Source organism: Alosa sapidissima, chromosome 5 (assembly GCF_018492685.1).
Source record: "Alosa sapidissima isolate fAloSap1 chromosome 5, fAloSap1.pri, whole genome shotgun sequence".
NCBI lineage: Eukaryota > Metazoa > Chordata > Actinopteri > Clupeiformes > Clupeidae > Alosa > Alosa sapidissima.
In genome coordinates this window covers 28,294,787-28,307,818 of record NC_055961.1, presented here as the reverse complement: position 1 = coordinate 28,307,818, position 13,032 = coordinate 28,294,787, and the positions used below count along the sequence as shown (strand labels likewise).

General features: G+C 42.0%; 1 protein-coding gene across 31 annotated transcripts in view; it reads left to right on the top strand.

The window, feature by feature from the left end:
• Window positions 1-13,032, top strand: part of LOC121709120 (protocadherin gamma-A4-like) — a 162,830-nt gene that overhangs the window by 83,428 nt on the left and 66,370 nt on the right. For 3 of the 31 annotated variants that reach the window (XM_042092236.1, XM_042092219.1, XM_042092197.1), the window contains exon 1: window positions 8-3,003. The exons of 15 other annotated variants lie outside the window; for them this stretch is intronic. In XM_042092236.1, coding sequence (XP_041948170.1) covers window positions 604-3,003 — 2,400 coding nt within the window. In that variant the 5' untranslated portion in view covers window positions 8-603. 13 more of the 31 variants (XM_042092241.1, XM_042092238.1, XM_042092240.1 and 10 more) reach the window with 11 other exon arrangements.

Sequence of the window (13,032 nt, the reverse complement as noted above, 5' to 3'; positions counted from 1 at the left end):
AAGCGATGCCATGTGCTTGATTTCAGATATACTTAATTCTCTTTATTTGTCTTAAGCCTGTTTGCATGTGTTTGTGTAGGCCTGTTTGTATCTCTCTCTCTCTCTCTCTCGCTCTCTCTGTATTTTGTATAGTTGTGTATATATATTTTTTCAGCACCCTGGAAAGTGGACAGCGCCGACATACTTGCTTAGTTTTAATACTTGTAATTATTATACAATGAGCCATAGAATCTACATTTCTAGATCATCGTTTAATGTCATTTAATGATTTAATTTCGATTGTATTAGTGACATAAACAAATATTATCGTAGAGTATTATACTGTTTGTCATACAGTGATTCGGACTCTGAGGGCCGCTGTTGGTCAACGAAAAGCTATTCAGTTTTATGAGTAGGACCTCCCCATGTTGTCAGAGGCAAAGGAGGGAGGTAAAGAGAAGAGAAAAGAGCCAGGGAGCTAGCAGCACAAACTGACTTCATATCCCGCGGTTTTGTATGATTAACACAGTTGTATGCTTTCAGATTATACGCGATGTACATTTTGACCGAGTACTTGATACCTGTATTGTTCTAGTTTAGTGTTAGGAAAAACAACCACAGACAATGAGATCGGCTAAAGCAACACAGCGGAGCGCAGAATGGATGATGGTGGCCTTTGCGATTGTTTTTGTCAGAACTGTCTATGCACAAATGCGGTACTCCATTCCGGAGGAGATGAGGAAAGGCTCGCTTATTGGGAATATTGCGAATGATCTCGGCTTGGATGCAAGAAGGCTACGGTCAGGAAGAGCTCGCATTGTAACCGGAGACAGTATTCAATATGCTGATATGAATTCAGACAAAGGGATTTTGGTTGTCAGCGAGAGGATAGACCGCGAGGAGCTCTGTGGCGATACGACTCCATGCAGTTTCACCTTTGAAATAATTTTAGAAAACCCTGTGGAACTACATCACGTTACAGTAGAGATTTTGGATGTAAACGATCACTCCCCGACGTTTCAGGGAGATAGAATTAATCTAGAGATCAGCGAATCGGCCACACCAGGAGCGCGCTTTTTGCTGGGCAGCGCAGAGGACCCTGATGTCGGGGTAAACGCACTGCAAAATTACATTCTGACTGAAAACGATAACTTTGTTCTTAAACAGCATGCACGCCCGGATGGGATCAAATATGCTGAGATGGTGCTACAGAAGCCATTAGACAGAGAGCTGCGCCCACAGCTGTCTTTAACCCTCACAGCTGTGGATGGAGGAGACCCCCCGAAGTCCGGAACTGTTAGTATTAAAGTGACTGTACTAGATGTGAATGATAATGCACCGGTATTTAACCAGTCCGTATATACGGCATCGGTAGTCGAAAACGCTCAGAGAGGCACATATATAACTACTGTTAATGCAAGTGATGCAGACAGCGGTACAAATGGAGTGATTAATTACAGCTTTGCGAATCTTAAAGGCAACATCGCAGCAATCTTCTCATTAGATGAGAATACTGGTGCGATTTCTGTCATAGGAGATATCGACTACGAAAAAGTAAAAAAATATGAAATCGGTATAGAAGCGAAAGACCAAGGTGGTTTAGGAGACTCCAGCAAAGTGATAGTAGAAGTCATCGATGTGAATGACAATGCACCTGTCATAAGTATTATGTCATTTTCATCCCCTGTGTCAGAGGACGCAACCGTCGGTACAACTATAGCAATACTCAACGTGAAAGATATTGATTCGGGAGAAAATGGAAACGTGAACTTAAATGTTGGTCAAAGCATTACTTTTAAATTGAAATCGTCTTTAAGGAATTATTATACATTAGTTACTGATGCGCTTTTAGATCGCGAGCGTGTGTCAGAGTACAATATCACAGTCACGGCCACAGACTCAGGCTCTCCTTCACTTTCCAGCCAAAAAACATTAACCCTTAAAGTGTCTGACGTTAACGACAACGCTCCCGAGTTTTCCCAGAGTACATACGAAGCGTATGTTTTTGAAAATAACCCTCCAGGCGTGTCCATCTTCACAGTTAGCGCTCGAGACAATGACTGGAGCCAAAACGCACGGATATCTTATCTTTTAGATGAAAGTGCATGGGGCGGAAACCCCGTATCTTCATATATCTCCATTAATGCTGAGAGTGGAGTTGTACATGCAATTCGGTCTTTCGACTATGAACAGATGAAAAAAATAAAAGTTTGTGTCAAAGCCCAGGATGGGGGGTCCCCTCCTCTTAGCAGCAACGTGACACTGAACATTATTATCCAGGATCAGAATGATAACGCACCTCAAATACTCTACCCAGTACAAACAGGAAGCTCTGGTGTGGCTGAAATTGTGCCTCGTTCAGCAGATGTTGGCTATCTTGTCAGCAAAGTAGTGGCTGTTGATGTAGACTCTGGACAGAATGCCTGGCTCTCATATAAACTACACAAACCTGCAGATAGGCCACTGTTTGAAGTTGGCGCACAGAATGGAGAGATCAGAACTGTGCGCCAGGTGACTGATAAAGATGCTGTGAAACAGAAACTCACTGTTGTAGTGGAGGACAACGGACAGCCCTCTCGCTCAGCTACAGTCAATGTGAACGTGGCAGTGGCGGACAGCTTTCCTGAAGTGCTTTCAGAATTTACAGACTTTACTCGTGACAAGGATTACAATGATAACCTGACATTCTATTTAGTTCTGGCATTGGCCGTGGTATCCTTCCTCTTCATTTCATGTGTAGTTATCATCATTTCCGTAAAAATCTACAGGTGGAGACAATCTCGCCTCTATCATTCAAATCTACCAGTCATCCCGTACTATCCGCCACAGTATGGAGACACTGGCACTGGAACTCTGCGACACGTATACAATTACGAAGTGTGTATGACGGCAGACTCCAGGAAGAGTGATTCAACTTTTGTCAGACCCAGCAGTCAGAATGTGTTAATCATGGATCCAGTCTCTGCAGAAACAATGCAACGAATGCAAAGAAAAGAGATGCTGATGGAATGTGACTCTCCTGAGGTAGGTTAGCTCATTTAATTTAGTTTGCTTAGTTATAATATGGCCTCCTTTATGTTAGCCTCAGTATTTGGCAAAATTACCTTCTAGAACGCAGTAGGCTCCGTGATTAGTCGAAATTCCTTTGGCTGTGGCCGTTGCGTAACAATTTCAACACCACTGCATATGGACAGCGGCGCTTCCAAACGACAGGCTGCTGTTCCTCCTGTGTTTGATTATGTTTTGTTTGTTTTGTTTTATTTCTAGTAGTTGCAGTGACACATTGGAGCATCAATAATTTTAAATTCAGTACTAATGAGACCGTCATTACCACAATCCCAAAATAATTATTATTACTGTAAGAGTAAATGCACACAGACGCTTTTCTTTCAGCGGTCTGTAAGAGCCGCTGTTGGATAAGAGAATGAGGCTTGCTCAAAGTAGAGTACCTCCCATTTTACCAGGACACACTAGTATATCGATGTCAGTATTAAAAGAAAACCTATGCAGGAGTAAAGCGGCTATATTTTTTTGGCGAGATCAGTGACCTACACGGTTTTTCCTTACAGTTTAATTGTGAAGATATGCTATATTAACTCCGTTTGTGAAGGTTACTCTGGTCTTTCATCTGGGTTGGATGTGCAAAATGGCTTCCAGGAATATGTGGTGGTGTCTTCACGACAGAAGCTTTCGTGTTTTCTGTCTTCTTGTAATTTTGTGTGTTTGCAACGTGACTGGACAAGTGCGATATTCCGTGCCAGAGGAGACTAGCAAAGGTTTTGTCATCGGTAACATCGCAGAGGATTTAGGTATCGACTTAAAACGACTAAGGGGCGGCCGAGCTCGTATTGTAGCCGGGGACAACAGTCCGTATGTTGAGCTGAACACAGACAAAGGGACGCTGGCGGTGAGTGAGAGGATAGACCGGGAGCTCCTCTGTAAACAGATTTCTCCCTGCAGTTTCACCCTAGAGATGATATTAGAGAATCCAATTGAGTTATATGAAGTAACTATAGAAATACTCGATATCAATGACCATTCACCATCATTTACCAAACAGGAAATTAATATTGAAATATCTGAAAATGCTATCCAAGGGGCCCGCTTCATTTTAGACAGTGCCTATGACCCTGATGTCGGAGTAAATACCATACAGTCCTATACATTAAAACCAACGGATAATTTTGTTCTGAAACATGATGTACACTCGGGCGACAATACAAACATTGAAATGATGTTGCAAATCCCTCTAGATCGGGAGAAAAAAGAAAATTTCTCCTTAATTTTAACTGCAATAGACGGTGGCAATCCACCGAAGTCTGGAGTTATGAAAATAAACATAGTAGTATTAGATATTAATGATAATGCTCCAGTTTTTGATAAGAAACGTTACAAAGCTTCAGTTCCAGAAAATGCACCTAAAGGAACCTTTATTGTAAAAGTAAGCGCCTCGGATGCAGATAAGGGGGTTCATGGTGACGTGATGTACGCTTTGCGACATGGAGCTGAAAGTACGAGTGGCCTGTTCAAGATTGGTGAGAGATCAGGCGATATAGTATTAAGTGGAGATGTAGACTATGAAACGTCTAGAAAATATGAGTTGAAAATTGAAGCCAAAGATCATGGTGGCCTTACGGATTCGTGTGTTGTCGTAATTGAAGTAAGTGACGTGAACGACAACTTCCCTGTCATATCGTTGACATCATTCAGTAATTCAGTACCCGAAGATGCACCTGTCGGCACAACAGTGGGTGTCATTAATGTTAAGGACTTAGATTCTGGTGTAAATGGTCAGGTGAGCTGTTCTATCGACAAAAACATCCCATTTGTCATCAAATCCTCATTAAGGAACTATTATACTTTATTGACAGATGAGAGTTTAGATAGAGAAATTAACCCCGAATTCAACGTTACAATTACAGCAACAGATGACGGATCACCGCCTCTTTCCACAACGAAAACGATTCACTTACGAGTCAATGATGTAAATGACAACACACCTATGTTTGAAGAGGCCACATATACAGCAGCTGTATTTGAAAATAACTCCCCCGGGGTGTCTTTATTTTCTGTAAGTGCCACTGATGCCGACTGCTGTCAGAATTCACGTGTCTCCTACATACTGGAGGAGACTCAGATTAACGGAGCTCTGGCGTCATCTCTAGTCTCCATCAATGCTGAGACAGGAGTCATTTACGCAGTGCGCTCTTTTGATTATGAGCAGCTTCGGACATTTAAAATCAGTGTGAGAGGTCAGGATGGTGGCTCGCCCCCTCTAAGTGGTAATGCCACCGTCCAAATTATGATACAAGATCAGAATGATAACGCACCTCAGGTCCTTTACCCAGTACAAACTGGTGGCTCTGCAGTGGCTGAAATTGTGCCTCGCTCAGCAGATATTGGCTATCTCGTCACTAAAATCGTGGCTGTTGATGTGGACTCTGGACAGAATGCCTGGCTCTCATATAAACTACAGAAACCTGCAGACAGGCCGCTGTTTGAAGTGGGCGCACAGAATGGAGAGATCAGAACTGTGCGTCAGGTGACTGATAAAGATGCTGTGAAACAGAAACTCACTGTTGTAGTGGAGGACAACGGACAGCCCTCTCGCTCAGCAATAGTGAACGTGAACGTGGCGGTGACGGACAGCTTTCCTGAAGTATTATCGGAGTTCACAGTATTCACACAAAACCATGATTACAATGACAACCTAACATTTTACTTAGTTTTGGCCTTGGCTGTAGTATCTTTTCTCTTCATTTCGTGTTTAGTTGCCATCATTTCAGTAAAAATCTACCGATGGAGGCAATCCCGCATGTTTTATCAGTCAAGTCTGCCCGTCATTCCATACTACCCGCCACAGTATGGAGACACTGCAGGCACTGGAACTTTACAGCGCGTCTACAATTATGAGGTGTGCATGACGACAGATTCTAGAAAGAGTGACCTAAAGTGCATGAGACCTGGCAGCCAAAGCATCATTAGCCTTGACACTGGAGGGACACTGACTCTGCCACTCCCACCAAGGGACAAAGCAATCTTTGACACAGATGATAACCAGGTGAGGTCTTTAAGGAATACTTAAGTGATATTGTTGTCTGATAGTCTCGTTGTTATTATGTGTTTTGAATTGTACTGATTTTTGTCTCTCAGTTAAACATTTAGTTTAATGTTTCAAATGTTTAACTATGTTTGATCTAGATAATGATAAGTGAGGTTAATCAAGTGGCCTGTATTATATCTGTCAGAAACAAAGTTTTTTGGTGGAGATGAATGCATTTGTTAAGTTGTTGAAGATGATTTGATCACCTTCATATTCTGAAATTCAATATTCTCATAACGTGATGTTTGACGTCAACGTTTCATCACCTGTGGACGGGAGGGCTCATCAATGCAAACACAATATTTTCTGCTGCCATTGTCTAGTCCAGGCTGTTCGTCTATATTCCGACTACATTGCAGCATTTATAGCATACAGTCTCCCATTAATCATTTGCTGTAGGCCTATGCTATAGCTGTCAATCTTAAGCATTGTGAAAATATCGCCTGATTAATACTGATTTTCTTGTGATGCTGTTCAAGCACATTTAGAAGCTACTTCAGATTAATTCTACATTCAAACAACAAAAAGTGAACTGTTGTGATTCTTTTATTTGGTCTGTAAGGGCCGCTGTTGGCTCGTTGAATTCAATTTCCGGTTGGAAAATAAAACGCCTCCTCTGAGATGATGTCTGCAGACAATCGCTCACGCACACATCTCCGTATTTTTTAAGTAGGTTTCTCCTCCTGTATGTGATGATCCGAGAGGAAGGAAAGTATTTGTGCTGCCCTCCATATTAGATTATTGACTGCTACTGTGGAAATTGATTTGCTATCATGCTTAGTATGTGCGCTTGGGTTCCATTTAATCTGCTCAATGCAGGGATGTACAGAATGGACATCAAGGGTGTGCGCGGCGGTGATAACTGGAAACAAATTTCGTTGTTGCTACTGTTGTACATCTCAGTTGTTACTGGACAAGTGCGATATTCTATTCCAGAGGAGATGAGCAAAGGTTCTGTTGTTGGACATATTGCGGAGGATTTGGGCATCGACTTGAAACGGCTTCACAGCGGCCGGGCCCGGATAGTAGCTGGGGACAACAGCCCTTATGTTGAACTGAACACAGACAAAGGGACGCTGGTGGTGAGTGAGAGGATAGACAGGGAGCTCCTCTGTAAACAGATTTCTCCCTGCAGTTTCAACTTCGAAATGATATTAGAGAATCCGATTCAATTGTATGAAGTGACTATAGAAATTTTGGATGTTAACGACCATTCTCCGACATTCCCAAGAGAGGAAATTGCTATTGAGATAAGTGAAAGCGCTATCCCAGGAGCACGTTTCTTATTAGACAGGGCATACGATCCCGATGTTGGAATAAATGCCATACAGGGCTATACCCTAAAACCTGGGGACAATTTCATTTTAAAACACGAAAACCGACCAGATAGGAATAAATTCATTGAACTGATTCTTCAGTCTCCTGTCGATCGCGAGAGTAAGGATGAACTCTCGCTCATTTTAACAGCGAGTGATGGTGGCAAACCGCCGAAAACGGGACAGATGAGGATAAAAATTAAAGTCTTGGATATAAACGATAATGCACCACGGTTCTCTAAAGAGATCTATAGAGCCTCTATCCCCGAAAATGCACCAGTGGGCAAATTAGTCACAACCGTAAGTGCGTCAGATGCTGATAAAGGCGTCAACGGTGAGGTCTTATACTCACTGAGGCAAGTGGATGACAGTGATATTGGCCTGTTTACTATTGATGAAAATTCAGGAGAAATCACAGTTTCAGGAGATATAGATTTTGAGAAAACGAAAAAGTTTGATTTGAATGTCGAGGTCAAAGATCACGGTGGCCTTACTGACTCCTGTGTTGTCATAATTGATGTCATAGACGTTAATGACAATACTCCTGTTATATCTCTGACGTCATTCACAAATCCAGTTCCTGAAAATGCTCCTGTTGGAACAACAGTGGCAGTAATTAGCGTAAAAGACGCAGATTCAGGAGTAAATGGTCAGGTCAGTTGTACTATCAGTAAACATATTCCATTTGTCATAAAATTGTCTCTCAGGAATTACTACACGTTATTGACAGATGAGAGTTTAGATAGAGAAATCAACCCTGAATACAATATTACAATTACGATAACAGACGACGGATCACCATCTCTGTCTACTACAAAGAGAATTAATCTAAAGATTTCTGACGTCAATGACAACAGGCCTATTTTTGATAGTGTTTTGTACACAGCTAGTGTAGACGAAAATATCTCTCCAGGCGTGTCTATATTTACAGTCAGGGCCGAAGATGCAGACTGCTGTCAAAACTCGCGTGTGACATATTTGCTGGAGGAGACGCAGATAAACGGAGCTCCGGCGTCATCATTAGTTTCCATCAATGCTGAGACGGGAGTCATTTACGCAGCGCGCTCTTTTGATTATGAGCAGCTTCGGGGATTTAAAATCAGTGTGAGAGCTCAAGATAGCGGATCACCGCCTCTATCTGGCAATGCCACTGTCCAGATTCTGATACAAGACCAAAACGACAACGCGCCTCAGATTTTGTACCCAGTACAAACAGGTGTCTCTGCTTTAGCGGAAATTGTACCACGATCGGCAGATATTGGATATCTCGTCACTAAAGTAGTAGCTGTTGATGGGGATTCTGGACAGAATGCCTGGCTCTCATATAAACTACACAAACCTGCAGACAGACCGCTGTTTGAAGTTGGCGCACAGAATGGAGAGATCAGAACTGTGCGTCAGGTGACTGATAAAGATGCTGTGAAACAGAAACTCACTGTTGTAGTGGAGGACAACGGACAGCCCTCTCGCTCAGCTACAGTCAATGTGAACGTGGCAGTGGCGGACAGCTTTCCTGAAGTCCTGTTGGAATTCACAGACTTTACGCACAACAAAGATCACACCGATGACTTGACTTTTTATTTAATCTTAGCTTTGGCTGTAGTATCCTTTCTCTTCATTTCGTGTTTAGTTGCCATCATTTCAGTAAAAATCTACCGATGGAGGCAATCCCGCATGTTTTATCAGTCAAGTCTGCCCGTCATTCCATACTACCCGCCACAGTATGGAGACACTGCAGGCACTGGAACTTTACAGCGCGTCTACAATTATGAGGTGTGCATGACGACAGATTCTAGAAAGAGTGACCTAAAGTGCATGAGACCTGGCAGCCAAAGCATCATTAGCCTTGACACTGGAGGGACACTGACTCTGCCACTCCCACCAAGGGACAAAGCAATCTTTGACACAGATGATAATCAGGTGAGATGTTTTAGAATGTAAAGTAATTGCGATTGTTCTCTGTGATTTGTTTTCTTGATTCAAGTTAGACTTCAGTCTGTACTTCACAGTTCAACAGTTCAATTTATATTGTAGGCCTACCTAAAACGCAAGAGAGAGATACAGAATTATATAAAGGAATAATGTTGTTTTCACTTCTGTGGATGCATGCCTACGTTGGTTGTTATTTTTTTAAATATATCTGTGCACCTGCTCTTGTGAAATTATATTTTCAAAGCAGCCTGCATATGTTGCAGTTCTGTGTTTAAACTCATAGGGTCGCTGTTGGTCATAGAGTTTTTGAGTTATCCTTATTCTTATCTCAGTGAATAGAAAAAGGGGATGTACCTATAACGCACACTCGCACGTCGCATGCCGATTTCTTTTATTCGCGTGTTTGTTTCATATTTGCCTCAAAATGCGTCTGTAAGAAACCCGGGATATACCTTTTTCGCATTAGGCCTATGCTACGAGGCAGGGGTGACAAAGAGCGGGGAGAATGTCGTGCAAAACAATGGTGTGGCAAGTACTCTTGATCTCTTTCTTCTTACACGATATACACGGACAAGTCACTTACTCTATTCCTGAGGAAATGTCGAAAGGCTCTTTAGTTGGAAGTATAACTCAAGATCTGGGATTGGAACTGAAGAGGCTAATGTCAGGAAAGGCGCGTATATACACCGGGGATGGAACAGAATATATCGGTCTGGATAAAGAAAAAGGGACGCTTTTTATAAAAGAGAAAATGGATCGAGAGGCGCTTTGTGGAAAGACAACACCTTGCGCTTTACATTTGCAAGTAATTCTCGAAAATCCCATGGAATTGTATAGAATCACGATTGAAATCACAGACATAAACGACAATGCCCCTAGCTTCAAGAAAAATGAGATGAAATTCGAAATTAGTGAATCAGCTATGACTGGAGCTGTATTTATGTTAGAGAAAGCCGTGGATCGCGACGTCGAAAGCAATGGCTTACTGAGCTATTCGCTGAAGCCAACAGATAAATTCGCCTTAAAATTGAACAGTCATGCAGATGGAAGTAAAAATGTTGAAATGATTCTTCAAAAACCTCTTGATCGAGAGAAACATGAGCGCTTGTCTTTACTATTGACCGCTAAGGATGGTGGCGAGCCACAGATGTCAGGTACAGTGCAGATACACGTAACTGTTCTGGATGTTAATGATAATGCTCCTGTGTTTACACAAAAAATATATAAAGCAACCCTAACAGAAAATGCTTTAAGAGGCACTAAGCTTGTCACTGTGACCGCGACCGACGCAGACGACGGCTCAAACAGCGTGATTAGGTATTACATGTCACATACAATGGAGGGATTGACTGATTTATTCAGCATAGACCCACAAAGTGGAGACATTACCGTTGATGGCGTGGTTGATTATGAAATTTCAAGCCGTTATGAATTGGATGTGCAAGCAAAAGACCAGGGAGGACTCTCTGATTCTTGTAAAGTAATAATTGACATGATTGACGTTAATGATAACAAACCAACTATTAGCATTATTTCTATGTCTAATTCTGTTTCTGAAGAATCAAATACTGGCACAGTGATTGCAATGATGAATGTAAACGACCCTGACTCGGGTAAGAATGGCCAAGTGAAATGTAATATTGAAGACAGCATCCCTTTCACAATTACATCTCCATCAAAAAACTTTTTCAGTCTCCTTACACATAGTGACCTGGACAGAGAGAAAAAAACAGAGTATAACATCACTGTTATTTGTTCTGATGAAGGAGCCCTTCCGTTATACAGCAATGTAACTCTCCGCTTACAGATTTCAGATGTAAATGATAACGCACCTTTGTTTGAAAAAGATCATTATGAGGCCTTTGTAGTTGAAAATAATTCGCCTGGTTTAGCTGTATTTACAGTAAAGGCCAAAGATGCTGACTGGAATCAGAATGCGCGTGTAAATTACATACTCGAGGAGAGCTCCGTTGGTGGCGTACAGGTCTCCTCATACGTGTCTGTGCATGCCGACAGCGGCGTCATCCATGCCATACGGTCTTTTGATTATGAGCAAATGAAGAATCTACAGTTTACGATAAAGGCGCAAGATGGGGGGTCGCCACCTCTAAGCAGTAACGTGACTGTGCAGATTATCATACAAGATCAGAATGACAACGCGCCACAGGTTCTCTATCCAGTGCAGACAAGCAGCTCAGTCGTAGCTGAAATTGTGCCTCGTTCAGCAGATATTGGCTATTTGGTCACTAAAGTAGTGGCCGTTGATGTGGACTCTGGACAGAATGCCTGGCTGTCATACAAGCTGCATAAAGTTGGAGACAGACCGCTGTTTGAAGTGGGCGCACAGAATGGAGAGATCAGAACTGTGCGTCAGGTGACTGATAAAGATGCCGTGAAACAGAAACTCACTGTTGTAGTGGAGGACAATGGACAGCCCTCTCGCTCAGCTACAGTCAATGTGAACGTGGCAGTGGCGGACAGCATTCCTGAACTACTCTCAGAAATCACAGATTTTACGCACAAGGATTATAATGGAGATCTGACTTTTTATTTAGTTGTGGCCCTAGCTGTGGTGTCCTTTCTCTTCATTGCGTGTTTAGTTGCCATAATATCAGTGAAGATATACAGATGGAGACAAGCTCACCTCTATCAGTCAAATCTTCCTGTCATTCCTTATTATCCGCCTCATTACACAGACACTGGAGGAACCGGGACGTTAAAGCACATGTACAATTATGAGGTGTGCATGACGGCAGACTCCAGGAAAGGTGATGGAACGTTTCCAAGACCCACTAGTCAGAACGTGTTAATAATGGACTCAAATGCCACTGAAACCATGAAGCGAATACAGAAAGAACAACTTTTCTTAGATGATTTAAATTCTCCAGATCAGGTGAGGCCCTTGGTTTCCTTGAACTTTTGATACATTTGGACATTTTTTTTGTATATCATCTATGACGTAGTTTTCTTGTTGATATTTTGATGTGTTGGTCATTTAATTTTGAGGCTTCCTCTTCTCTGTCTTTCTCTCTTTCATCATATCTTCTGTCGGTATAATTGGTCTGTTTTAAAGCGTTTGCGTTTCAGCACCACAGATGGTGGACAGCGACAGCCGTAGTGGCCTCTTTTAAAGGGCTTAGTTTATGTTTCTACTGCTTCAGCACCATGTCTTTGCTCTTAACTTTCAAATGACCATATACTATCAGTTAAGAGAACTTTTTAAAGAAACAAATGTGATGATCAAATACCCTTCTTCTGCTTTACCTCAGGCTGAGTATCGGATTCAATATGTGTACTTCGTAAAGTTACATTTTGCAGCGTACCTGTATCTACATATCACTGTATTTGATTAATTTAGTGCAATGTTGTAAAATATAGTTGCACTTCTGTTATCGGTCTGTAAGTGCCGCTGTTGGTTAAGCGGAAGGAAGATGAGGGTCTCGTTATTTGAAGAAAAAAATCATTCTGCTGTTCTCGGAAAGACAGAGCAGCACTTTGTGTTTGCTATAGTCCCTGGATGCTAAACAGAATCAGTAAGGATGGATTTGTGGATTACCACTTTCATATTTAAGACATCTAATTGAATTTTGCCTATTTTCCTTGTTATCCTGTTCTGCATTGAGGATACAATTTACATAATTTTAAAATATGGCAGCCAAACCTCTACGTAGCTTCTTTTTCAGAAATGTGTGCGTGTCAGTC